General features: G+C 43.5%; 1 protein-coding gene and 1 long non-coding RNA gene across 5 annotated transcripts; one reads left to right on the top strand and one right to left on the bottom strand.

The window, feature by feature from the left end:
* On the bottom strand, window positions 1–26,009 carry LOC102069200 (uncharacterized). 4 transcript variants are annotated; one of them, XR_012580613.1, is made up of 7 exons: window positions 25,761–26,009; window positions 15,757–15,838; window positions 14,018–14,103; window positions 12,599–12,801; window positions 12,415–12,492; window positions 7,990–8,146; window positions 1–4,583 (listed from the first exon to the last, which is right to left on the bottom strand). It is a non-coding gene; the product is annotated as an uncharacterized LOC102069200 (long non-coding RNA). The 4 variants fall into 4 exon arrangements; XR_012580611.1 differs by lacking the exon at window positions 12,415–12,492 and adding an exon at window positions 13,105–13,286 and having other exon boundaries at window positions 25,761–26,008; XR_012580612.1 differs by lacking the exon at window positions 12,415–12,492 and adding an exon at window positions 13,105–13,152 and having other exon boundaries at window positions 25,761–26,006.
* ALB (albumin) lies at window positions 15,110–25,167 on the top strand. Its single transcript, XM_005495165.4, has 15 exons — window positions 15,110–15,268; window positions 16,010–16,070; window positions 16,813–16,945; window positions 17,798–18,012; window positions 18,603–18,735; window positions 18,908–19,005; window positions 19,793–19,922; window positions 20,695–20,909; window positions 21,034–21,166; window positions 21,983–22,080; window positions 22,199–22,337; window positions 22,968–23,191; window positions 23,672–23,804; window positions 24,720–24,776; window positions 24,997–25,167. The coding sequence occupies exons 1-14, from the start codon at window positions 15,184–15,186 to the stop codon at window positions 24,768–24,770; spliced, it is 1,848 nt and encodes a 615-aa protein (XP_005495222.2). The 5' UTR covers window positions 15,110–15,183; the 3' UTR covers window positions 24,771–24,776; window positions 24,997–25,167.
* Window positions 26,010–26,111: the final 102 nt, after the last annotated feature.

The raw sequence follows: 26,111 nt of genomic DNA on the forward strand, positions 1-26,111 counted from the left end.
ACAACCAACGTCAAGATCCCCATGCCAATTTGGCCATATTTCTTTAATGAAACCCTTTGAATATGCCATCATGCCCTGGCTCAGCCCTCAGGCCCCCCAGCCCAGATTTTCATCCCCAAAGTGCACTTGGGTTATTAATACTGTTGCCTCCATTAGGGCAGACCAAGTCTTTTTAGACCTGTTGGAAATAAAAATTATTTTCACCACAGAAACACATGATTGTAAAGATCAGTAATGGCTCTATGCACTGGTACACTATGGGTGTCTTGGAATTGGTGTTTCAAACCAGCAATGCCTGTTCTGGTTATGTTTTACAGAAATGAAAAGAGATTGTTGTCATTTGAGTAATTAGGTGTTTTATTTGGCTGATGGTGGATAGCACCAGTCAGGTGTGCAGCTCCTCTGAAATCACACATTCTTTTTTAAGTAAATCCTCAACTGGTGCTCATCGTGCCTTCCAATGCAGAAGATTAACTCCTAATCTTCAGGTGCAAGGTCTATATATTATTATATATATTATATATCGCTATATTATTACTTGTTCCTTTATAAATATCTCTGCAGATGATAGTTTGATGTAATCCAGGAGGAATAAATTGAATACTCTAAGCCACCTACCTCCAACTTCCTGGTGCGACTGCAGAAATCTCAAACCACACGAGCATGAGATGTGTGATGGCAGATCAGTTACAATAATACTTTTGTCCTCTTATATATATAGGGTTTTTTGCATTAAACTTAATGCAAATGGTTTGATTTTAGTGGTTTCTATCGGGGCGGAAGCAGAGATGAAACCTTTGTTATTTGTTACAATTACATATAATAAATATATTTTTTAGCATTTATGCGTTATTTGTTGTCACCACAAGGAGTAAATACAGGTAATCTCAGCCCTACCAGCTGAGATTTGTGGTGTGACACGGACGTCACTTCAATGTTTGATGCGAGAGGTGGGTGACTTTCAACAAAACACACCTGAGATGGCTCTGGCTGTACGAGCAGCCGGACGGCTCCAAGCGCACCCCATTGACCGGCCTGGGTGCGGGAAGGGTGGCTGCAGGGCTGCCTGTTACCCTTGGAGCTGTTTTCTGCCCCCTCTCCGTCCCTTCCCGGGGAATGGCCTCCAGTGAGCGGCTCTGCCGCGGAGCTCGGGCTGCGCTCGCTCTGGGCTACACTGTATCACAAACGGCTGCGTTTGCGCCTTATTCCAAGTATCCATTCAGGCTGTTAGAAAGGCTCCAGCTTCTTGCTACCGAGGGCAGCCATAGTATTTAATGTGCGTGTGGTTCTCCCCAGGCCGGGATCGGATGGAGCGCGGCTAGCAGCGCCGCTTGCGTCTGTTTGTGCCGTTTCTTTTATGGCCGTGACCTCTGTTCTGATCAAAGAGTGGCTCCTCCTCGTTCGGCACTGCAGGGCAAGTCCTTTTCCTCCATTTCACTGCTCTCCCCGCCACCCCAGCTTGAGCCTTTTGTGCTGGAGCGCAGCAGGGGAAATAATGAGGAGCAGCTGAGGGAGCTGGGGGGCTCAGCCTGGAGAAAAGGAGGCTCAAGGAACTCCAGAACTCCCTCTAGACAGGAGGGTGCAGCCAGGTAGAGCTTGGGCTCTGCTCCCAGTTCACAAGCAATAGACGAAGAAACAAGCCTCAGGTTGTGCCGCGGGAGGTTCAGGTGGGAAATGAGGAAGAATTTATTCGCAGAAAGGTTTGTCCGGCATTGGGACTCCTCAGGGAAGGGGTGGAGTTACCATTGCTGTTATAAGTAGAAAAAGCTGCCAATTTTTTTAAAAGGTTGCAGAGTGAACAAGTTGGACCAGTTGGTGCCAGGGTTGTTTGTTATTGTAATCACCAGTCATTTTCATTAACTACCTGTCACTGGTGGTTAAGAATTCCGCCTTTTGTCCAGTGACAGCCTGCTGCTTCCTAGAAGATGCCACCCAGACGGTGGAGGGGAAGGGACATCGAGAAAACGTGCAAATGACATCGGATCCGGCATGCAGCAGGAGAGACCCCTCACCAAAACTAGCCAAAAACCCCTAAAACAAGGAGCCTACACAAAAGTGACGAATCAAAGTGGTGACTAGGCGCGAGGAACAAAGTCCAGAGCCTGCAGAGATGCTGAGACCCTTTTTTGCCCCTCACCCTAGCCAGGGAGGACCTTGGCCGGAGGCAGCACCCTGGAGGTCATCCTGAAGGAACAAGGTATTTCCCGATGCTCTCGGGAGGATGAAAGCCCCAGCTCTGCCCACAGAGCAGCGGACAAAGCTGCACCGTTCCTCCTCTCCAGAGTCACTCCTGGGACAAGTGGCAGTGTGAGTGTGGACCCCTCAATTCTCCCCCCAGAGCTGATCACTTTTACTAGAGGCGTTAAAAAGGAGAAAAGTCTTCTGCCCGTGGTTATTTCAATTCCTGAAGGTGCTCAAAAGACAGCTGGACAGGCCTCCCAGTGCTCTGGGCTGGTTGACATGCTGGAGACTGGTCACAGCTTGGACTCCATGGTCACATAAGAGGTTCCCAACCTAAATGACTCAGATTCTGTGAGTGCAGCAGCAAGCAAAGCACTTGAGTTCTCTAGAGACACTCAGTGTTACACCCATGGGGCTTACAAGATTTGATTGAGTCGTAGGCAAAAGCTGCCAACACAAGTCTGCTCCTAAGCATTTTGGTTTGGATGGTTTGAATGCCTTGGGAATTCTTCTCCTGCACTTTATATTTTAGAAACCCAAACTAAAACATTGTTGTAAATACTATGATAATCACCAAGACATAATGAAGGAGTAAACAATCCAGATTTTTTTTTAATTAAGGGTTTTTTTGTGTCCCAGTTTCTACAACAGTGTACAACCCTTAGCTGTGTTTCCTGTCCATAGGGCTCTTAGGGAATGGATTGCAGATCACTGAAAAGTCAATGTAGGCTCTAAATAGGGCAGTAATTCCTAAAAACCACATTTCCTTCCCTGGCCAGTCTGTGAAGTTGGTTAACTTAGGGCACTTGGGGTTACTGGTAGCATAAAGCTGCAGGAAATCGTACAGTCATAGAACCACAAACTGGTCTGGGTCGGAATAGATGTTAAAGACCACCCAGTTCCCACCCCTGCCATGAGCAAGGACACCCTTCACTATCCCAGGTTGCTCCAAGCCCTGTCCAACCTGGCCTTGGACACTTCCAGGCATGGGGCAGCCACAGCTGCTCTGGACTACCTGTGCCAGGGCCTCACCACCCTCCTAAATATTGAGAAAAATGACAATCCTTTGTTCTCTTTTTCATCTGTGATTTCTGATTCTGCACTTATTCATTTTTCTCCAGGTTATTGATCATTCCACTGAGCACTTCATAGGAGTAGTGGGAAAGCTTGGGGTCTGGATTCAGTGAATACTTTCAGGAACTGTCTCCTGTGTGCCAGATTCCTTAAAAAGTTCTACAGGACAAACAATGTGTTGAAACCTCTGCTGTGGTATAATTATCCTCAAGGATCTGCTTTTCAGTTTCTTTTACAGCTGCTCGAAGAAGCATCATTGTCAAGGTCAGGGAGCAAGAGAGCATGAGTTTTGTTTGTAATTAATACAGGGACTGAAAAAAAGTTCAAAACTTCTTGAATTTTTAACCCAAACTCAGGACTGCTATAACTTTCACAAGGCTACCAACTTGACTATCCAAATAAACTTCAATCCAAACCCCAATCCTGTCATTCTGACTGGTGAATGCTTGTGTTGTCTTTGACATGTACAGTTTTGCCACCATTGCAGCTTCTATATGTGCTGGAATGTTTTGATGTGTATCATTCAGGGACCTGTGAACCCCAGCCTGCATTGTTTCAACACACACACAAGGGGCTCTCTCACGGGACCTCCTTGGTGCCCAGATGGAAGGTCCATCTAGGAAATGGGTGGTAAGATTAGCTACCATTACACCACCATGACTGATTTTAAACAGAAGTAACAGAACTGAAGTTGTTCGGCAAGCATGCAATGCCTGCTGTCCAAGGCAAAGGGAGAAAGAAGGAGAGGAACACAAATGTTTGAACATTCAGAGAAATGCAGTTTTCCATGACAGACTTTTTAAGCCTTGTCTAAACCACTCAGTTTTAATCCCAGTAAATCACACTTGGAAAAGAATCATTTAGAACAGATTTTATGGAGCCATATCATTTGCTTTAAATTACACTTACTATCTGCATTTCTTCATTACAGCAAGTTTCCTGTGAGCATCTCAGGTGGTGTGGCCTTGTGAGTAAAGAAAATAAAGACAATCCAGACAGGTGGAGAATTGAAGAGGAGCAGTGCTAGCCCAGGAGAAGTGCACAGAGGTACAGCAGAAGGTAAATTTACTCTGCTGTTCACACCCAAAGTGCACTGCCATTACTGTTGACACTCAAAGGCCTGCAGTGTGAGAGCCCCTTTGGGAGCAGCCCCAGCCCCTGGGGTGCAGTAAGGCAGGTGATTTGCCCTTGGCTGTCCTGCCCCACGATCCATGGCACTGCAAACACACAGACACGTCCCGCTCGAGCGCCTCGCGAGTCGTTCCTGTTCCCTACCAGACGGTGCGTGTTCTTTGAGCTGCTCTTAGAACATCAGCTGTGAGCACCTCCTCACAGGGAGAACCGTGACAGGAAAAACAAACACAGAAAGTAAAGCCTTTCAACAATTGATTCAATTAATAAATCTGCAAGTGCTCTGTTAAAAAACAAAACATTGGTTCTGAAATATATGTAGTACTTGGGGAGTCTTAGTTAAGAAATGGCTTAAGCACTTTAAATCCTAAAATGCATTGGTGCTTTGTGAGCCTTATTTTAACATGCATAAATTATTCCAAAGGTGTGTTTTAGGCTCCTAATTTGCTTGATAAGCTTTCAAAATGATCATCCTTCATGAGTATAAACCTGAAAAACACCATAGCAAATAGAGGCAAAGGTCATCTGGAGAAGATTCTGGATTCTTTCTCATTCTCTTCAAGCATGGTCACAGGTGACATAAAACAAAGACAAGACAAATCATAAGATAAAGTGATTTTTTTTGTGTATTTTGTGTAAAGGGGATGTGTAATCCAAAACTCTAAATGACACCTCTCAAGCCAAAGCTGCATCACCTATATTCGAACCCTAAAGCTTACTTGTCAAATAAATGTTCTGTTGGTTGTTTCTCTTATTTTAATTTTATTTTTTAATTCCTGACATTTAGGCAGCATCAGCTGTGGGTTGCACAGGAGTCAGCTAGAAGGTTAAACATTTCTTACACTTAGTGTTTTGCCTGGGTTCAGCCAATCCATAATGATAATTTCTATAGTAACCACTTTTTAAAGTCAACAATTGATTAGTTCTGAAATTAGTCCTTGAAACAGCTTCTCCTGGAGCAGCTTGGAAGATCTCAATGCAAGCAGCCTTCTGCTGGCATGCAGAACAACAAGGCTCAGGCTGTTTTTTCTCTCCTCATATAGTGTGCCTTGAAAATATTTATCCTCCCAGGGTAGTTTTATCTCTGGATAAGGAAGGGAGTGGGAATCTCCATGTAAAACTCAGTAAGACCTTGGATTCAGTGAAGGCGGTGTATGAAATGCCTTTGCTATCTCAGAAAGGCACTTAAAACGGAAGAAGAACACTTTTACAGAGTTCAAATTACAACTAGAAAAACCATCTACAAGTTTTTGACAGTCTAAAATTCCCTAACCCCCAAGGTCCCGTGGAGCCTCTGTTTTCAAGCAGAACCTGCCCTCACTTTCTCACTGTGTGCTATTCCACTTATTGACTAATATTGTGGGTTCTGCTCTGCTTTAGGGGCCCTTGGGACAGGGTTTTTAAAAACAGAGGAGAGCTCAAGCTTGCTGTTATTTCAGTTGGACTCAGCAGGTGGAGCTAAAAGCCGGCAGCACACCTGCAGCTGCAACAATTCTGATTTTAATTCTTTCCAATGCTTGGGAAATTAATTTTTACTAAAGCATTTGATTCTTAGATATCTATGTCTTGATTTTTTTTATTTGACAGTAAATATGAAGTGATTTTTTTTACGTGCAATTTATTTTCAGCAGGCTAAACAAGCATTTCTGGTAGTGTGTGAGGCATTTACAATGCCATTGACTTTATTGTTAGCTAGTTACAAAGTTAGGAGCTGCCTTGAATAGCTCTGTGTTCCTCAATTAGGGACCTTTTCAATAAAGAAAAAAATTGCTGGTGTGGTGAATTTTCTTTCTGTCACTTGTCATTCTCTTACTTTCTTCTTTATGACTCTGAGTTAATTTACATTTTTTTGATGAGGAAATATCTCAAATGTCAAACTTAAAACTGTCCTGTGAGTAAGCCTATGAGCGTCTCGAAAGGTAAATCTCTAACTTTTATTTTGATTCATGAATGCTGGTTCAATGCCTCAGCTCAGTTCTCAAGTCTGCAAATTTAAAGACAATATATTAATTTCCAATACTTAACTTTGTAGAACTCAGTTTGAATATAAATTACCAGGCTTACGTTCAGACATCCCTACAGTCTCTCTATGTACACCAAAACTCTTAAATGCTGCTTAATTTCAGTGAGTGTTAAACTTGGATTCAGCAAAGCACTTGACATGTAACATTTATGTACCCTAATGCCAAATCCTGTGCATCTCTTGGTTAGATATGACTGTCACAAGCCAGAAAAGGAGTCCAGAATTTGTGGAGTGCTCTATCAGCAGTACCTCATATCTTAAGGAGCTTCTCACATTCTGTGTTTCTTTAATTTAAAAGGACTCCTGTAAGGACAATGCAAACACTCTCCAAGAAAAGTGCCTCCATAAGGATTACACAAATAATTTGCAATAAGAGCACCAAATAAATCACACATCATTACTAATCAACAAGCTGAGTTTTCTCTCCATTACTAATTCAACTCCAGTGAGGGCTGATCTCTTTTTTAGATACATCATTGTGGCAATTCTCTACGATTGTCACTGTCTTTGCCAACAGGAATATGAAATTTTTCTCAGTTTTGAGGTCTACAGGCTCTTTGTGCAAATAGTTATGTTAACAGTAGGTGGCAGATTGCTCCTGCCTGAGAGCTTGGGAAATGCTTCATGGGGCTAGTTCTTATGGAATGCTGATACCTGTTTACTCAGGGCACAGCACAGCTTTCTCCATCAGAGCTCTCCTTTAGGAAAAGATTGGGCATCGTTTTTAGAGTAATCTCGGTAAGACCTGAGCTAGACCTGCTTTTGCAGGTACATCCTACTCATCCACTAACCAATCTAAACACGTTGCGGTGATTTGCTGTGAAATAACTTCCCTAAAATATTGTAGGGAGGGTTGAAGATCTGCCTTTTATCTAGCTCGCTTTCCAGAGAAATCAGGCAAATTCTGGCACTGACTTCAACGTGACCAGAATTAGGTCAATGCTGAATATATTTCAAAATCCTGCACAGAAGACCTGGTAACCTTAGTGAGTTGCCAAAAAGCTCCTTAAGCAATATCAGTGCCCAAGAGATAGGAGTGTCTGCCTAAAGTGCAGTTATATACTAAAAGCAGGAATGGAAAACCTGATTTCTCTTTCAGAAGGGGAAGCAGAGAGGTTACCTAGCTGATAACAAAGAATCAAATAAAATAATCTCACTTTTCTTTGAAAACTAACTAACATAACACAACACACAGAAGTTCCTAGGCAAGCCTAGTCTCAATTTCAGTTACTCCACACAATTTTCAATTCTGGTGTTATGTTGTTCTGGATTGAATTTTATGAGCAGCTGGAGTGTGAAGTTTTCTTATTGTGGCTGGACAGGCAAAATAACCCAAGCCCATGTCAGTGGGGTTTCTGTTTTGTGACCGTGGGATAGTGGGAATGACATGGAACATTCTAAAGCCACAAATCTCTGATGACACACATCCCAAGGTCCTGGGGAACTGATGTGGTCTCCAAGCCACTGTCCATCATCTTGGAACAGTCACAGCCATCAGGTGAAGTCCTCAGGGACAGGGGAACTTTTTCTAAGAGGGGTAGAAAGCAAGACACATGGAACTACAGACTGGTGAGCCTTACCTCTGTGCCAGGGAAGATCTTGGAGCAGATCTTCATGGAATCAGTGCTGAGGCACATCCAGGACAGAGCAGTGACCCAGGACAGCTTCACTAAGGGCAGATTGTGACTGACCAAACTGGTCTCTTCATGATCATCAAATCCAACCAATAACCCAGCACTGGCAAGAGCACCAATAAAGCATGTAAATGAATTGAATCCAAAATGTTTCACTGGAAACATCAGAGTACTGATAAACTTTCATAAAGTCCAGTTATATTTCCATATTGGCTCTGACAAACCTGCAGGGAGGGCAAACTCTGAACTTGAGAGGTTTCTGTCAAGCGACACAAGAACGTTTGTATTCTGGCATGTCAAAGGATCCATCCCAGAACTCCTCCTTGCTGACAGCAGAGAGGCTGCAGTGCCCAGCAGTGCAGCAGGACCTCAGAAACCATGAGACTTGTGTTCATATCAGACTCTCAGCATTTTCAGGCTTCCTGGGCTCACCAGGAACAGTGCCCTCAGTCTTGACTTAGCACTAGCCTGTCCTCTCTGCCAGCAGGAACTGGGAGAAATTGGATCAAACGTGATTTGCCCAGCTTCCAATCTCCCAGTCAGGGAGCCAGGCATCTGCCTAGATCTACACTGACTTCAAGGGAAGCCTTAAGCCTCTTTGCACTGGGAAAACTCGCTCTGCTTTCCTGCACTCAGAGTCAAGGAGCAACGTCACAACCCCAAGTTCACACTGAACTGAAGGTACCAGAGAAGGGCACTACTACACCAATTGTTATAATTGAATTTCCTGAGTTATTTCTGAGACCTGTGGATATGCCTGGCTGGCAATACTGAAGCACTGCTGGTTTGAGCAAAAAAGGCCTTTGGGCAGAAAGCAAATGTCAAGGACTGTCAGCATGGGGTTGGAGAGCACCACAGAGGAATGCCCTTGGGAGTGTAGCCTCTGCCTAATTGATCCAAAAGACAACACCAAAAGCTTCATGTGCAAAGAGTTTGTTAATATTTCTTTGTATGGCTTAAGAAGGACTCCCAGTGTAGTGTTGAAATTAAAAAAAAAAAAAAAAAAAACACACACATCACTGATATTTGGGCTTTGCACAGACACAGATCTGCCTGATAGATTTCTTTAGTTCCTCTGATGTATGGACCAATCTTTTGATAACTTAAGAGAACCACATGAACTATACAGATCATTGCTAAGCTCAATTGCAGTTTTTGGTCTCTGATTAAATTTTTCTGATTCTGGAAATATACTGAGGAACCTTTCTTCTAAAATCAAGTGTTCCTGAAGGCCCTCAGAGAGCCTGAATTTCAAACCTCAGCTATTCACCCCTTCAAAAGTCAGAGTTTATAAGCACTACTCTAAAGAAAAACAAACAAAAAACCTGAGCAATATTTCCTCAGTTTTGTCTTATGTGTAGCCACTTCCTTAACTCTGGGAATCCCAAGTTTCCAGAACTACATGTCATAGTGCAACAAATCCAGTGGAAGGAGAACATGGGAAGGAAAACAGCAACCTGAAGAAAGACAATGTTTTGTTGCTGCTGCAGCTCCGGTTCTCTTCAAGAGATCCTTACATCCTGGTAATATCATTGCCAATCTGATTGCATTGAAGGAAGTACTGAACCTGGAGCTACAAGCCAGAGCTCACCTAATAAAAGTGGTCTAGTTGAATGCTGCTTGAAAAAGAGTTGATTTTTACAACAGAAAAGTACAGGTACTTGGATTTGACTAACTGAACTTGGCTTCACAGGCTAAGGCAGAATGTGGAAATATTTCACCCTGTCTTTGGATTTCACTTATGGGGAAAGATGCTTCCCATTTCATTCATAGAGCCTAGAATTTGTAATTGCAGCATAATATGCAGAAGTGGACTATCTTTTTATGTCAGCAAGTAAATGGCGGTGCCAAATTTTAAAATGTCTTGTCCTGCCTGCTCCAGTAACCAGGACCTAAAAATGGCTCTATCATTTTTCTTTTCCTGCTGAGGCCCCTGACAGTTAGGTAAAGAAATTCCAAAGACAGGAGGAAATATTAGAGGTGGAAAACACTATTCTTGCTCCAGGACTTCATGTAAAACTACTATATTTTAATTTTTCAAAGTTATGAGGGCTTTATCTAAAGAAATTGTTTGCTCAGGAATAGAGGAAAGGCTGAGAAAAGAATCACTCCTTTTATGTCCTTAATGCTTGAACATTTACAAGTTGTCTTAAATGGATGAACTAGCATTTTCCCAAGAAAGAAACCAGCAAAGAAACCCCAAGGTCCTAACAGAAAAAACAGCACAAGAGAACAATTCTAGCAGTAACAGAATCCGTTTCTATGGAGATGGACATGAAGGGAAAAATATTTACCAGCTTAGCAGTTTTTAGGCCAGAATAGGAAAACCCTAAGTTTCCAATGAAACTAAATGAAAAATAAGGCAAGTAAGAATGTCAGTACTGCCAGATGATGCAGTAACATTGTGCGGGGCACCTGCAGAATGGCAGAAATTTTCCACAAGTCCTACAGCCCCTCTAGACACACAGAAATTTTTCAGCTCCTAAAGTGTTTCAAGTTGAGAGCAAACCCAGTGGCTCCCAGAATCATTAATTCATTTTACACATGTTTTGTTTCTGATTTTAGCAAATAACCAGCTTACAGTTACAAAAAAAGTTTTTTTTAAAAATTTGAAGGTTACAGATCAATGGCCTAAAGAAAAGCAAAACAAAAAATGCTCCAAACATTTCCTGCTGTTCCTCAAAAGTTTTCACTATTTCTTTTCTTGCTAAAGCACATCAAACTTAGGAAAGAAATATGAACAATATCTTGCCAAGCAGAAGCTTTCAGCTTTGGCTCTTGACTGTACCACATTAAATGGCTCTTCTCTCCTGCCAAAGGCCATCAGGTAGCACAGCAGAGCAGCACAGAAATTGGAAACTGAGTGCCAAAAAGTTTCTAGGGCACAAGTGAATGCACTGGATTCCAAAGGTCTCTGGGACTTATGCAAGAGGAAGAAAATAGATCTCCACTGATAGTCCTATCATGAGCCAAACATCAATCACAGCACCACAAGGATTTCAGCTCCAGAGACAATGATCAAAGGCATTATAAGAACTACTGAAGAAAAATCTCCCCCTGAGAAGGACTTCCTGAATAGAGCAATGCTGCACCTCGGGTATTACTCTCCCACATCTATTTTGTATTTAGATACACCCATACCAAGATACAGCACTGATTTTTGTTGAGGGACCTTAGAAATGGGTAAGAGATGATGCCAATACTCAGCTATCTTGTGGATTACCTACTGGTACTGGCAGAGCAAAAAGTCATAGGAACATGTGTGGTCTTTGTGAGGTCCCCAGGATGAGGTGAGAGATGAGAATGACTCCATGTTCTCAGAAGGCTAACTTATTCTTTTATGGTATTACATTAAAAGAATGCTATACTAAAACTATACTAGAGAAAGGGAAGGATACAGACAGAAGGCTTAACAAGAATGAAGAATAAAAAACTCTTGACTGTCTCAGAGTCCAGCACAGCTGGCTGTGATTGGTCATGAAGTTAAAACAATTCACATGGAACCTACCAAAGCTGCACCTGGTGGTAAACGATCTCCAGACCACATTCCAAAGCAATCAGATAATTATTGTTTTCATTCTTTTCTGAGGCTTCTCAGCCTCCCAGGAGATGAAATCCTGGCAAAGGGATTTTTCAGAAAATATAACAGTGACAGACATGGAAAGTAGAGACAAGTCCTGAGAAGTCTCAGAACTGACACCCTCAAAAAGCACTGAAGGCTGTATATTTGGATATATTCAGGCAATCGAATGCTTAATAGGCAAAGCAAAGCTGTTCTTGTTCCTGCTGCCAAAGAATGATGTTGGCAAACGGTCACAACTAAGGAAAACAGCTACATCACTACACTGTGGACTTGTGAGACAAAGGGGTAGGGATGCTAGAATGGCCTGGGGATCACGTGCACAGGATCAGCAAGAACAGTAATCTTGGTGACTCAAAAACCCTTATCTGAATGATGCAGAACTCACTAACGCTGCAGGTGGGTGGCTGATGGCAGAAGAGGAACAGCTGAGTACCAGCACTCACTGATGGGTATGCTCACGAGATACACCTGCCATGGAATACGATTAGCTACAGCTGAGCAGTCTCTGCCCGTTCTGCCACAGTGATCAAACCCCTTGAGTCTTTATGTTTGCTTTGTATCCACGAGTCCATCTCTGTTCAAACAAAAGCCGTATATCTGAGATGTCTGACTTTTCTGCACGGGAATCAGACATCAGTGATAAGAATGGCAAACATCCTTCACCAGAGCAGGAAAAAAAAGTAACGCCTGATAGCTGTCCTTATGTCTAGAGCTACAGACATATAGAGCTAGAGACATTTATTTAGAAGTATACTAATCATTACAGTTATTCATAAACAGCTTCTCACTGTGGCTACTGGCCCAGCAATGTCTGTCTGTGTTTGGGGTGTGCCTCGTGGTCCAGTCCCACAAACAGAACTACAGGTCTTGAAAAAAAGGAAGAAACAGCAGTAAATAAAACAGAGGGCCACAAAAGTAAAGGATTTCTTGATGTCCTTTGGGTTCTGAGAGATTACTTTGAAAAGCACTTACTTGCCAGAAGGGCTCTGACAGCTGTTCTCACGGTACAGCACATTTGTTTCTCAAGAGCCTCATTCCATATCAGTACATCTCAGTCCACTTTGGTTCTGCTCTGCCACTCTGCACAGGCTGGTATGATGACATTTAAAAAGGATGCATCCTTTTTATTTCCAGCTCAATTACTCTTGGAATTATTGCCCTTTGGATCCCCACACCTGGAATAAAAAGTAGTCATCCCATGTAACTTTAGACATAAATGAGTGTGAAAATGGATCATCCTAAAATGCCATTTTCTAATCAATTCCTTTTTCTAATACCAGGACAATTCTGTTGGAGTGAAATCAATGCAGTGTGAAAGCACTGAGTAACAAGAAACACAGTATACTATTTAATACTGTTAAACAAACATGAGCATTGGAGTTCAGCTCTCAGCAGTTACATGAACCATTGGCATCAAGTACAGGACAGACAACAGAAGATATCTAGAAATAAACATGGACCCTGTATTCCAAACTTACATATTAACTCCAGGGGACCAGGAGCGTTCCTGCTAACACTGCACAATGCTGCAAGGGAAAATTCCAGAGAGCTTCCAAGATGCAACACTGCAATCATGTGCTGAATTTCAGCTTTGCTCTCCCCGCCCTTAGCAGTAGTTTTCTGGAGACTTCTTTGGTACAGCCTGAGAGCACCTCAAGAGCTATTCCAAGACATCATTCACCAATACCACAGTTTTTACTACCTTGCAGTTATCCACAAAATACCTAAATTTGTATTTCTGTCCCACTGAATGCTCTCTAAAGATTTGAAAGGAGATGGCTCTTCTCTGACAGAGGGATATGGTCAGTGAAATAATTACAGACTGAATTAACAAGCTCTTTCCCCAGATTTTGTTAGGCTAAAGCAGCATAGGTCTGAAAGCTCCAGATTGCTCATCAATTCCCATTATTCTCCAGAAATGTGGGATTTTGCTAAAACCACCTGAAAACAAGCCCCACGTCTAATATTATGACATTTCTAACATTGCTTTTCTGCCAGCCTGGCTTTCCTGCACCATCCTTCATGTAAGAGTTATCCAAATAACCTTTTAATTCCCAACATGGAGCCTTGTTCATTGAAATCACTATCAGAATGCTGCCTTTCACCTACAAAAACATCAGGAATAGACTCAGGAAAATGCAGAAAGTTTTTGCAACAGCAGCAGACTGTAGAAATGTCATTGTATCAAACTCTTCTATGAACTCATCTCACTTTTATGTGGTTATTCCTGGAGAAAAGAGCAACCTTTCCAGAACATAAGATGCACCGCCTAGGCATTTTCCTGAATGAAAACTGCCTGCAAATATTTTGAGCTTAGACATACCATTTGCTTTATTTCAAATGTCTTTAAAAGCTCACACTCAGAAACAAAAGGAAGTATTAGGCATGTACTTAGCCAAATTTCCAGAGGACCGATCATGGAATTGTTCTTACTATTCCCATTAGGAATAATATGGAGTCATGGCAAAACTTCTCACCTGAGGAACAAAAACAGAGCAGAAAAGGGAACCTTAAAAACTGAGGAAGGGTTTGGAGGCCACAGGCTTGGCTCTACCATGTGGGTGCTCACAAAGCGGAGCTGCAAGGCAGCACACAAGCTCCAGTTGTGTGGGCTGATATCCACACACTGGGGGCATAAATGAATTACAGTAAATCCTACTGTCTCCCACTGGGAAGCTACACCACTTTGCACTCAGCAAGGATCCAGCCCTGGACTTGTTTGGGAATTTTTGAAGCATCTCACTGGGTTTCCTGGAAAGTAATTTTGATTTATTCCATGTCCTGGGGCTCTGTGCAAACTGCACATTTTTCCTGTGTCTGATCTCCTAAGTTACTGACTAATCAATGAGGAATTTTACAGAGATGAGAGCAATGTTTAATTAAGAGATCACTCTTGGGAAGATGTCAATACAAATGAGAAACTGCAAAAATTCTGAAATGACAGCTCTTGTACTTGTTTACCCATGCATTGGGCTGTTTTCTGGATATCAGTGAACAGCAGCACCCAGGGAAAACCAGAGCAGGACCTAACAAATTCAGGAGCTCAAATCAGCCACACATGACTAGATTAGCCATGTCATCTCAATAAAGTGATTTACAATTAAAATTCTCTAATTTCAGGTGGACTGAGTCCTCTCTGGGTGAGCTGTTGCTATACAAAACCAACATGCTTTGCTTTTGAACAAATAGTAGCAAAAAAAGGAGGCTATAGGATTAGCCCTGATGACATTTTTGTCTGATGCCTTGAACTCCTTGTTTGTCATTTGATAAGGAAATTTACGCAAAACTTTATCTTTTTTGGGTGCTGGGAGGTTTGACCTCCTCCGGACAAAAAGGCCCAAAGTAACAACACAGAATAAATAACTAATATCAAATTAATTTTTGTCAAGGACAGCTGAAGTTTTGTAATCCTCCTCAGGCCAAATGGCAATCCACAAATGCCAGCTCAAGAGTTAATATTTTACAGGCACAGGTAGTGAAGGGTATATAAGCAAATGCTCTTCCTTCAATCTTCCTAGCATTTTTGAGCAATTTTGCTCACATCATAACCTGCAACCATGAAGTGGTTAGCATTAATTTCATTTATTATCTTCCTGAGCTCTGCCAGTTCCAGGAATCTGCAAAGAACTGCACGAGATGCAGGTAAGAAAAGACTAATTAGTTCTCTTGGAAGTCTTTTTTTCTATCAATTTAATGTCTTTAATATAGCTTTGCTAACAATTCGTGGGAGCCTGATCCATATTGAACAGAAAAATGTGACTGACTTGAAAAGAAAGGAAATGAAGAGACCGGGGGGAGATGGGTAGGACAGTCAGGACAGCTGAGCTGAGCAGGTGTGGTGCCATGCCTCTGCAACATCTGTGTGCTGCATGAACAGATGTCAATGATCAGGATCTGTTCCTTCCCACCAGGGAAAAAGCAGCTGCACTGTACTTGTGGGAGTTCTGTCTTTTGACAAGTTAATAACTCAGTGCTCAGAGGAAGAAGGTTTGCTCTAAGCAAACTGCAGCTGCACTGCTTTATTTGCAGTGTTTGGGGGTGGTGGTGGTTACCCAAACGACACATTTGCTAACCCCAAATAGAAAAGTCCCAACAGTCATTTTGAGTATCTTAATGAAGTAGCTGCTTACCGAGGTAAATATTCTATTAGGATCATAAAAATCTCAGGCTGGGGTTCCCTCAGAAGGACAAGCAGACCTAAGAGTCAGGTATCTGCAGACAAATGAACAAGACTGAGTTCAAGTTCTTAAGTTATCAAGTAAAGGAGACAGGTGAACACTGAACATGGTGAGAATGTGGCCCATGGTGCCCAGAAGTGTCTGCAGGGTCCAGCACAGCCAGTGTGACAGCGAGCACCACCGCTCCCTCTGTTTTCCTTCCTAGAGCACAAGAGCCCGATTGCCCACCGCTTCAACGACCTGAAGGAAGAGACATTTAAGGCAGTGTAAGTGAACGTTCAACTTCATCTTCTGACGGGTTTTCTGTCCCTAAGTCAGGCACACTGACTTAGCCCCTTACTGTTACTGCAAAACCTAGAAATAATTTAAACCTGCAAATGTCACAAAGACTTGCTCTCTGGGAAAAGAGCTCCTTGCAAACCTTGTGAAAAAGCCTCTTCCTTCTCTGAAAATAAAATATGCATGAGGAATGCAGGTTTGCTATTCCTAGAATGAAGAGAAATTATGCTGCATTGGCAACATTTCCAGAAAAACCACAAACTACCAACCTCAAAAAACAAACCTATGACAAGTTTTCTGAGACAAGTCAGTGATCTTCATTTGAAACTGGTTTTGGGAAAGACAGAGGGCCCTGACAGACACATAAGTGCTGACAGAAAGCAGCCTGAAGGTCATAATTGGTAACAGTGGCCAAATCCAGCTTAGGTCATGGCATTTAGGAGTTTGCTGGTGAAAGCAACAGATAACTCCAACCACAGTCTCTTCTGGTTTGTTTATGATTTAATATTCAAGACTTTTTTATTGGGAAGGTATAAAGGTTATTGGGAAGGTTAAAACATGTTCAGAGAGGAGGAGAGAACAAGACAGACATGAGATATGGCACGGTGCTCTGGATGGTATTCTGGTGAACCTTTGTGCATGTCATTTGAACAAACCAGTTCAATTCAGAGGCACTTTTGAAAATACTGCCTGATGTTCCTCAGTGTCAAACTGTGCTTTGTATTTCAGTGCCATGATCACATTTGCCCAGTACCTGCAGAGATGCTCCTACGATGGACTGTCCAAGCTGGTGAAGGATGTGGTTGACCTGGCACATAAGTGTGTGGCCAACGAGGATGCTCCCGAGTGCTCAAAACCACTGGTAGGCAGTGAAACCTCACTACTGCATTTCTCCTCGCTTTGTGCAGCTGCCAGGATCACCCTGCTTGAGGGCTTACACCTGAACCTTTCAGGTGTGCCTGTTGTCACAGGCCAATGCTCAGATTTCAGTGCTTAAACAAAGAACTTGGTTTTGTCAGGTTCTAAACCTCCGCCTTTAACAAGTGCCTAAATGATCCATGGAGCCATTATGTTAGAGACCAAATACCACACTTTGGCACATTCAGCCTAGCATTGCCTGAAAATACACATTAGCACTTGGTACAAAACCCCAGCCGTGAAGTGCAGGCCTAATTCTAGGTATTAAAGTGACCCAAGTGTGTGGATTTCCACACTGGGGTGACTTGAAAAGGTGTCTGTGCTACTTTAAGGCACTTAGTTTATGAGGGTTTAAAAAATTCCTCTAAAATCAGGTAACCAAAGAAGCGTGCAGGTGTTTAGGACTCCTGGACATCTAACAGGCTCAGCTAGATATGAGTTCTCCCTAAAGGTTTCCACCAAATTCTGCTTCAAATCATCTGAAAACTCAGTTTAGTTCATAAGACTCAGTTTAGCTTATAAGTAAAAGTAGATCACTGTCTTGCACAGAGTACTTTAAATTATAATTAATTTTTTTTTCAGTAAAGCATTGGAACCATTTTGATAACAGACTACCTAAAATAAAACTTAATAAAATTATTGAAAAACAGCAGATTAATTTGATTTATGGTCTAAATCTTATTCAGTAAAAACCTATTTACTGTTCAGCCTGGCTTTTCTTTTGCAGATAAGCAGACAATACATGGCGCTGTCTATATATCAACACTAGTTGTGACCCTCCCCTCTCCCTTTCCAGCCCTCTGTTTTCCTGGATGAAATCTGCCAAGTGGACAAGCTCCGTGACTCCTACGGTGACATGGCTGACTGCTGTGGTAAAGCTGATCCCGAAAGAAACCAGTGCTTCCTGTCCTTCAAAGTGCAGCACCCAGACTTTGTGCAGCCCTACGAGAGACCTGCTGCTGATGTCATCTGCAACGAGTACAAGGACCACCGCGTGCAGCTCCTGGGAAAGTAAGGGCAATGGCCACTTGTCCTGTCTTACTCTGGTCACATTTGCTCATCTCATGCAAGAGCAGGTTTTTGCATGCCAAACAGGGGTTAAGGGTCCCATTTTATACCTCTTGGATAAACTTTCTTCCCCAAACCTGCTGAAAACTCAGTGTTTCCAATCCTGATTAGATAACTTATTTGCTCCAGCTTCCCACTTCTCTTTGTGTAGTTGGCAAGAAGGAAGAAAGGTAACAGTGAAAAGAGCAAAAATTGGCAATAAAATCTTGGTGGCAGGTCCATAGATGGATTTTTCACACTGAAAACCAGAATTTTCAAGTATTTGACAACACATTTTAAAAAGCAGATGGATGTCAAACCAGATGGCTGAGAACATCAGGAGTTCACCCTTTACCCACAGTTAGTGAGTCCTGCCTTGGGAAGGGTGAGATTTAGCAGAGCATTTCCTATCAAGCAGGCATTATGTCTCAAAAGCAGATTACTAAACTAGATTTCTGAAGTAGATTTCTAAACTAGAAAACAAGCTAGAGAAGCCACAAGAGGTTTAAGGCCATTTACTGAACACAGAACTAACGCTCTCCTTTTGCTTCTAGTTTCGTCTACACTGTGGCAAGAAGAAACCCCTTCCTGCACGCCCCAGCGATCCTGGGCCTGGCTGCTGAGTATGAAAACGCACTTAAAAGCTGCTGCTCAGAGAGTGATGTTGGTGCTTGCTTGGATACAAAGGTACAGCAGCTTGGTCTCTGTGGATAAACACTAAGCAGCTAAGTAGGACACAGGCAGAAGACTTCTGTTCATGCAAAGCTTTGCATGAAGAACTTGGAGAGACAGGCCAGGATTAATCCTATCCATTGCACATAATGAGTTTAATGTGACAATGTGTGTCCTGTTACCACAGGCAGCTGTCATCAAGGAAAGAGCCAAGAAGATAGATGTGAAGCAGCAGCACGGATGCAGGATCCTCGAAAAGTATGGTGAGAGGACTTTCCAAGCAAGGTAAGTTCCCATCACATTTTTGGATAAAATGTAGGCTTGTCAACCTGTGAGAGAGACCTACGAAAAGCTCAGCTGTGAGAGTTGCAGAGCAATTAAACCATCTCTGGAACCAGTCTGGAGGATGGAGAATTAACTGTTGGAGTGTCCCTCAGAACCATAGATCACTGTGTGTTTAAGGCACACTTTTGCCAAAGCTGTACCCCACTCCAGTGCCTACAGCTTTTGGTGATGGACACATCACTAATCAGCAGAGTAAGGGGCTAGTTTGAACCTTAAGCCAACCAAAAAGTCAGTCTTGGCAGAACCACAGTTGTTAAAACATGTGATTGTAAGACAAAGAAAAGCTTTTCATTTTCAATTTCAATTTAATAACTGGTTCACCTGTTGGGGCACAGAGAGGTGCTTTCATTCTGTTGCCAGCCTGATACACCAACATTGACTAGGATTATCTTATAAACATAGTCAGCCTTCATTTAAAGGTGTCATCAGGACTGTATCTACCTGTGCCAAGCAACCTGGAGCACTTTCCAGGTGCTCAAGAGTGATGCAGATTACTGGGGTGTGATTCTCACAGTTCAGGCAGAGCAGGAAAACCACAGACTTGGTCCTTTCTGGCTTTACTGGGGCAGATGTTGATGCCCTTTTTTTTTAGCCACCAGGAATGAGATGAGAGCAATGAGTGTTTTCTTGAAACAATCCTGACCTACCTTACCATGTTAGTGACTTGCAAGGTTTCTGTTCCCTACAGTGCTTTAAAACAAGTGTCTTTTTCTCCTTTTCTACCCAGTAAACTCGTTCGTATGAGCCAGAAATACCCCAAGGCTCCCTTTGCAGAGCTGGTTAAGTTGGTCCACGATGTGAAGGATGTCTACAAAGAGTGCTGTGATGGGGACATGGTGGAGTGTGTGGATGACTGGGTGAGCTCACTATTTTAGACCAAAGTCGACATATTTGAAAGATATTTAGAAAGACAGTAATTTGTGCAGCTACATGTTCACAGTCCAGGGAACTTAAACTGGTACTCAGTACTGCTGGAAGGTTCCTCAAGCACTGAAAAGCTCAGGATAAGCACAGTTGACTCTTACTGGAAGTAGGTTTCAGCCCAGCTCTGGATCTATCCCTGTCAGAACATTTATCAGGGAGGCTACTTGATAGTATTTATTCACTTCAATTCAAGAAATTCACTTCAATTCAAGGAAAAGAAAGCAGAGGCAAAAAGGCTGCAATTTTTTCTCCTGCCCTGTCGAGCATACTGCAACTAATCCAGCTTTCCTGTAGTGCCAATGAATGCTAGAAAACAGATGAACAAACCCCTGCAATAGTGAGATGATGCCAATATTGCCTGGCTGACTCCACCTTGAACACACTCACTGACCCTGTGCGTTCCAGGGCTCTGGGGTCAGTCCTCCATCAGAGCTGGGCATCCTGTCAGGACTGCCAAGATCGGTCAAGCATCCTTGTGACAGGGCACTCAGGGACATGCCCTGGCTCACCAGTGTCTAGGATCAGGGACGGAACCATGCCCCAGTTATTTCTCCTTGTGTGAAGACAGCATTTTTTAGCAAAGTGCTAAGTAAAGAGGTGACCTGAGTGAAAAGAGAAGAGTCTGAAGCTGAGAGAGCAGATTCATTAACCTGTCTTTAAATTATTATTTCATTGCTTGTCTGATACTACGTATTAATTTTACAGTCCGAGCTCGTGGCCTCTATGTGCTCTAAACAAGATGTTTTCTCAAGTAAACTCAAGCCCTGCTGCGAGCTGCCAGCTGTGGAAAGGACCAAGTGCATCATGGAGGCAGAGTTTGATGACAAACCCGACAACCTTCCTTCTCTAGTTGAAAAATACATTCAGGATAAGGAAGTGTGTAAAAGCTATGAGGCAAACCATGATGCATTCCTGTCAGAGTAAGTAGTGCCCAGAGCATTGCAGGCTCATTGTCCCCCTGAGGAAATGTCCTTGTTATTGCTGCACTGTGCTGAGAACAGCAGCACGTTACTCAGGAGCTCTGGCTGCTGCTGTGCCTTCCAGGTTTGTTTATGAATACTCACGAAGACACCCTGAGCTCTCCACACAGCTGGTCATGAGGATTACCAAGGGATATGAAACACTCCTGGATAAGTGCTGCAAGACAGACAACCCTGCTGAGTGCTACGGGAACGCTGTAGGTGCAAAGCTGTATTTGCAGCTGGCTTGAATGCTGGGCTGGTACCTGTCATCAAAGAACTGTGTTGAGGAGCTCCCACAGCAGAGCAGACAGAAAGCTTTTGGAGAGACTAATTCCAGGGGGGGGGTTAATGTCCTGGTGGGAGATGAAGCAGTTCATGGCCCATGGCAAGGATGTAGGGTTATCTCAGATTACAGGGTAACTTCATTGGTCACATCACATTATTTCAGACTAGTCTCACTCAACTGTCTGTCTGACACCTCTGTATCTCAGATGTGATTCTGCTTGTCCTGAGGCTGACAATTAATAGCTCAGTTACTGTCTGAGTTCCATAGCCTACACTGAGTATGGCTGCTCATGGATTGTGGTGGGAGAGAGTGTGCATGGCCAGCACACAGACACCTAACAGGTCTGATCCACAACTCAGTCACACACAAGACACAGCTTAAGTTAAGTTCCTGAAAGCTTTGGCCAAGAGATGTTCCCCTCGTGGTTGATAATAATTTGAAATATTTACTTGATTTAAGCAAATCAACACAAATCCCCACTGCTGATAAAATAAGTCCAACAGGTAATTAATTTAAACTAAATTTTAAAAATGTAGCTGCCTTTTCCAAGGAAATTTCTGTTAGAACTTAAGACCCACAAGGGAGTCAAATCCTGCCTATGCCAGCCTGGCTATACAGAAGTGATCGGCCTTGCAAAATGAGTATTTTATAGATAAGGTTCAGAAGAGGTCAGAAGTTACATTTGTATGACTGTTAGCAGCAACTCCTTCTCTAATATCACTAATAAACTTGCACTTGTTTGCAGCAAGAGGAACTGAACAAGCACGTGAAGGAAAGCGAGGATGTGGTGAAGACCAACTGTGAGCTGTTCAATACCCATGGCGAGGCAGACTTCCTTAAAGGGTGAGTGATTCCTGAGAAACATCCTGGAGTCCTCACTTTGCTTTTCCCTTCAGTGGCCCAGATGAGCTCCTATTTGAGGAACGCTCTACTAACTGTCATTTTGATTTGACTTTGCCAGAATTCTGGTCCGCTACACCAAGAAAATGCCTCAGGTATCAAGTGAGACCTTGCTTGAAATCGGGAAGAAAATGACAGGGGTTGGCAAGAAGTGCTGCAGTCTCCCTGAGCAGAAACGCATGTCTTGTTCTGAGCACTACGTGAGTACATGGACTTTTTTCTTTCCCCTCCTCCTCCTGGAGATTTTCCCTGTTCACAAAAACACTGAATTCTGGTGAGATAGTGAACAGTATCTTTCCATAAACACCACACTAAGCATCTACCTAACAGAATTCCAAGTCTGTTCATTTTTTAATGAATTTGAGAGCTTAAATACCTAGCTGATGGTATCCTGTGAGAATTTTAGTTCAAGTTTTCTTTGTCTCAGCAAGCAAGAGTGAGTTCATAGAACTGGGAATCACAGAACTATAGAATGGCCTGAGTTGGAGGGAACCTTAAAGATCAGCCAGTTCCCATATCCTGCCATGAGTAGGGGCACCTTCCACTGGACCAAGTTGCCCAGAGCTCCACACCTGAGACTGTGGCAGGTTGCATTTGGGAAATGTCCTAAGACAGTGCCCTAAAACCCTCAAACCTACTGGTTGTAGCCCAATGCCCTGACTGTTTGCAGATGAAGAAGTGCTTCACTCCAGGAGTACCTATGTATTTTAAATTTTAAAGACGTACCACATCTCAGCAGGCGTTTCCAGCTATGCTGTTGTGATAAAAACATCCCTTAGTTGCTGTGTTTTTTGGGAAGATGTAACTAACCTTTGCCCTTTTCTTTTCAGCTGAGCATCATCATTGAAGACATGTGCAAGAGGCAGGAGAGCACCCCCATCAATGAGCAGGTTTCCCAGTGCTGCAACGAGCTCTACTCATACAGGAGGCCGTGTTTCACTGCCATGGGCGTAGACACCAAATACGTGCCGCCACCCTTCGACCCCTCGATGTTCAACTTCGATGAGAAGCTGTGCACTGCTGCTCCGGCTGAGCGCGAAGCAGGGCAGCTCAAGTAAGCCCCAAGAAACACCTTGTAGGGGGGTCCTGAACTGCAGCACTTGGGAGCACAGAAGGAAGCTCCACCCTCTTGTATCATCTGATTGGGACTACACTAGCGACACAGAAATCCACGTGGAACTATGTGTTTGCACTGACCCGGTCAGCATATAACATCATGTAGTGTGGAAGAGGCAAAAGAGAATTGTTTAGTCACTGAAATCACTCCGTTAACTGACCAGTTTCATGCAGGCCCACTGCCAGTGCAAATCTTGGCATGTACTTAATTAGGACAACATACAGATCATTTCCCCCAAGTTCTTACTCAGCCGCAACTGATGGTTGTGTTGGACTGGGAGGTTGGAGTCGCCAACGGGAACAGGCTCATCTAGGCATGACAAAAAACCCCAAAATGAGCAGTGCCTGGGGGAATGGTGTCTTGTAAAGCAGGAATCCTACAGGCAAGATTAATTCTGTCTTGTGGCTTTCTTTTCAGAATGCTCGTCAACCTCATCAAGCGCAAGCCCCAGATGACAGAAGAACAAATAAAGACAATTGGTGAGGGTTTCACTGCCATGATGGAAAAGTGCTGCAAGCAGGCAGATGTTGAGGGGTGCCTTGGAGAAGAGGTACTTTCTATCTCCTTTTTTTTTAAAAAAACAAAACACACACAAACCAACAAAAAGTCTTCAAACAAAAACCCTCAAACCACATAAACAGGGACCTGGAAGCTAAGTACTATAGAAAGCTGTTCTGCAAACTGCTGTGGTCACTTTTCCCCATGCCTTTACAATAAATTGCCAGAGCTCACTGTGTATCTTGGCTGCACAGATTACAGTCACTGAACAATTTCACATGGAGAAGTTGTCTGGAGGTAATTTAGCCAAACCACCTGCTCAAAGCACATCTCAGTCCTAGATTAGGTTAAGTTCTCTCAGGTCTTGTCAGAAGAGCCACAGATGAAAAACACACATGTGCAGAATTTTACTTTCTCTCTAGCATACATAAGCTTCCTTTTTTCTACAGCTCCTTACAAAACTCTGGGATTACCAGTAAAAAGTGCATGCGGATCAATTCTCAGAAGTGCCCAGCAAACACAGATCTACTGGGAGTTGGGCTGATCATGTCACAGAAAAGGTTTATCTGGAGCCATGTAGCATTGCCAGCAAAGATAAATGACAGTTTGCAGTAGCAGCCTCATTAGATCGTAGGGCACAGAACTATTACGAATATCTTAAAGTGCTTAATAATTCAAGTCTTGCTTTATTTGTATCCCAAGTGTCACATAGTTAAATACATTGGGAAGACTTAGGAAAAAGTTATTTTGTCTCTAACCAGTTCCAAAAGTTTCTTTGCTACTTTGACAAAACTGGAAGACACACAACATCCAGGGGCATATGGCTCCTAGGGTCAGGAAGTACCATCAGAATGATCCCTTGAACCATAATTCAGGCACAAGTTTAACTTTCTAACATCTCCTTCTCAAGCACAACCTGCTTTTCCCCTTGCTTCTCTCTGACAACTGTTTGTGTTCCTTTTCCCAGGGTGCTTCCCTAATAGTCCAGAGCAGAGCCATACTAGGAATTGGTGCTTAATCTAAGGTAGGTAGCAGCAGTAATGCACAACTGCCTTTGTCTGTCAGTCTGTCTGCCCCTTCCTGGCCACCCTTCCACCCACTTCACTTCCTCATGCCCAAAGAGCATCCAGCTTCCCTTTAACCACCACCTGCCACTGCTCAAATAACTGAGGTGCTGCCAGTATGCTGCCATTTTACAACGATTTTACATTTACAAAATCCTCCCTTTTGTCTCTTCAATCTAGGTTGCCAGTGAGAAAAATATGAAGAAAAACCTGTGGAACTTCTGCCACCCCTTACCCTTTTTCATTTGGTACTGAATGAATATTTCGTGAATCTTCAGTGTTTTGTCACACTATGTGCTGTTCAATTCTTTCTCTAAAACAAAAATAAAAAATAAAGGCTTTATAAAACCACACCTGTCCCTGTCTGCTGGTGACCGCCACAAGGCAAAGCTCAGCAGTATTGCCTACACCAAACAGCTGTTCTAAGTAGAATATATGGAAAGTGAGTCTGTATCTCAGATTTTTTTTCCTGCTTATTGCTCTTAGAAAGTTTTTATGAAAGAACATGAAAATTTAGCTAGACTTTAATACCCTGATTCAATTGCATGTTCATTTTAGGCTTTACTTCGGCCATTATAATTACATAGAAAAAGAAGTTTCAAAAGTACTGTTCGATCTAAGGAAAATGATCAGCAAGGACCCGTTCTAAAAAAAATATTATTTTTACACCAACCACAAATCAAGCATCTCTTCATTTGCAAAGAGTTGCAAACAGCCCTGCTTTTAAGAGGCTTTGCATCTCTTAACTCGATTTTTAGGAAGCGTTTTAAATTTTCTCTTGAAAAGCTCACCACCTAAATCACGCCCTTCACTACGGCAAACTCCCCGGAGAGACATTTCCTGCTCCTATGCCCACAAAGCCCTGTGATTTGCTAGGACATATTCCAGTTCACCGCCCCGGCGAGGCTCAGGCCGCGGACTGCCCCGGTCCCGCCGCCGCTCACCTGCCCCGCGCCGCCGCCACCTCTCCGGGCGCTCCCGCCGCGGAACGGGAGAGGAGGAGCCGCTGCCGCTCTTGTGGCCGCCCAGGCACCGCCCCGCCCCCGAGCACCTGTGCGGCTGTCCCGGCTTCCCCGCTCCAGGCTCTGTAGGAGAGTCCCGGCCCGCTGCTGCCCCGGGCGGCCGTTCCGCGGTGCGGGCGCGGAGCCGCCGTGTGGGGCCGGGACCCCGCAGGGCGCCCTCTGGCGGACACGGAGCGCGGGGCGAGCGCGGCGCCCCCGCGTGGCCGCGGGACAGCGGTGCGGGGGGCGGGGCCAGGACACGGGTGAGGGGCGGGGCCTGACAGAACAGGGGGC

Source organism: Zonotrichia albicollis, chromosome 5 (assembly GCF_047830755.1).
Source record: "Zonotrichia albicollis isolate bZonAlb1 chromosome 5, bZonAlb1.hap1, whole genome shotgun sequence".
Taxonomy (NCBI): domain Eukaryota; kingdom Metazoa; phylum Chordata; class Aves; order Passeriformes; family Passerellidae; genus Zonotrichia; species Zonotrichia albicollis.

Coding starts and splice junctions, on each gene's coding strand:
- ALB (XM_005495165.4), top strand. CDS start 15,184: ATGAAGTGGTTAGCATTAATTTCATTTATTATCTTCCTGAGCTCTGCC. Junction 19,923..20,694: donor TGGAGTGTGTGGATGACTGG/GTGAGCTCACTA, acceptor TTAATTTTACAG/TCCGAGCTCGTGGCCTCTAT. Junction 22,338..22,967: donor TGTCTTGTTCTGAGCACTAC/GTGAGTACATGG, acceptor TTTTCTTTTCAG/CTGAGCATCATCATTGAAGA.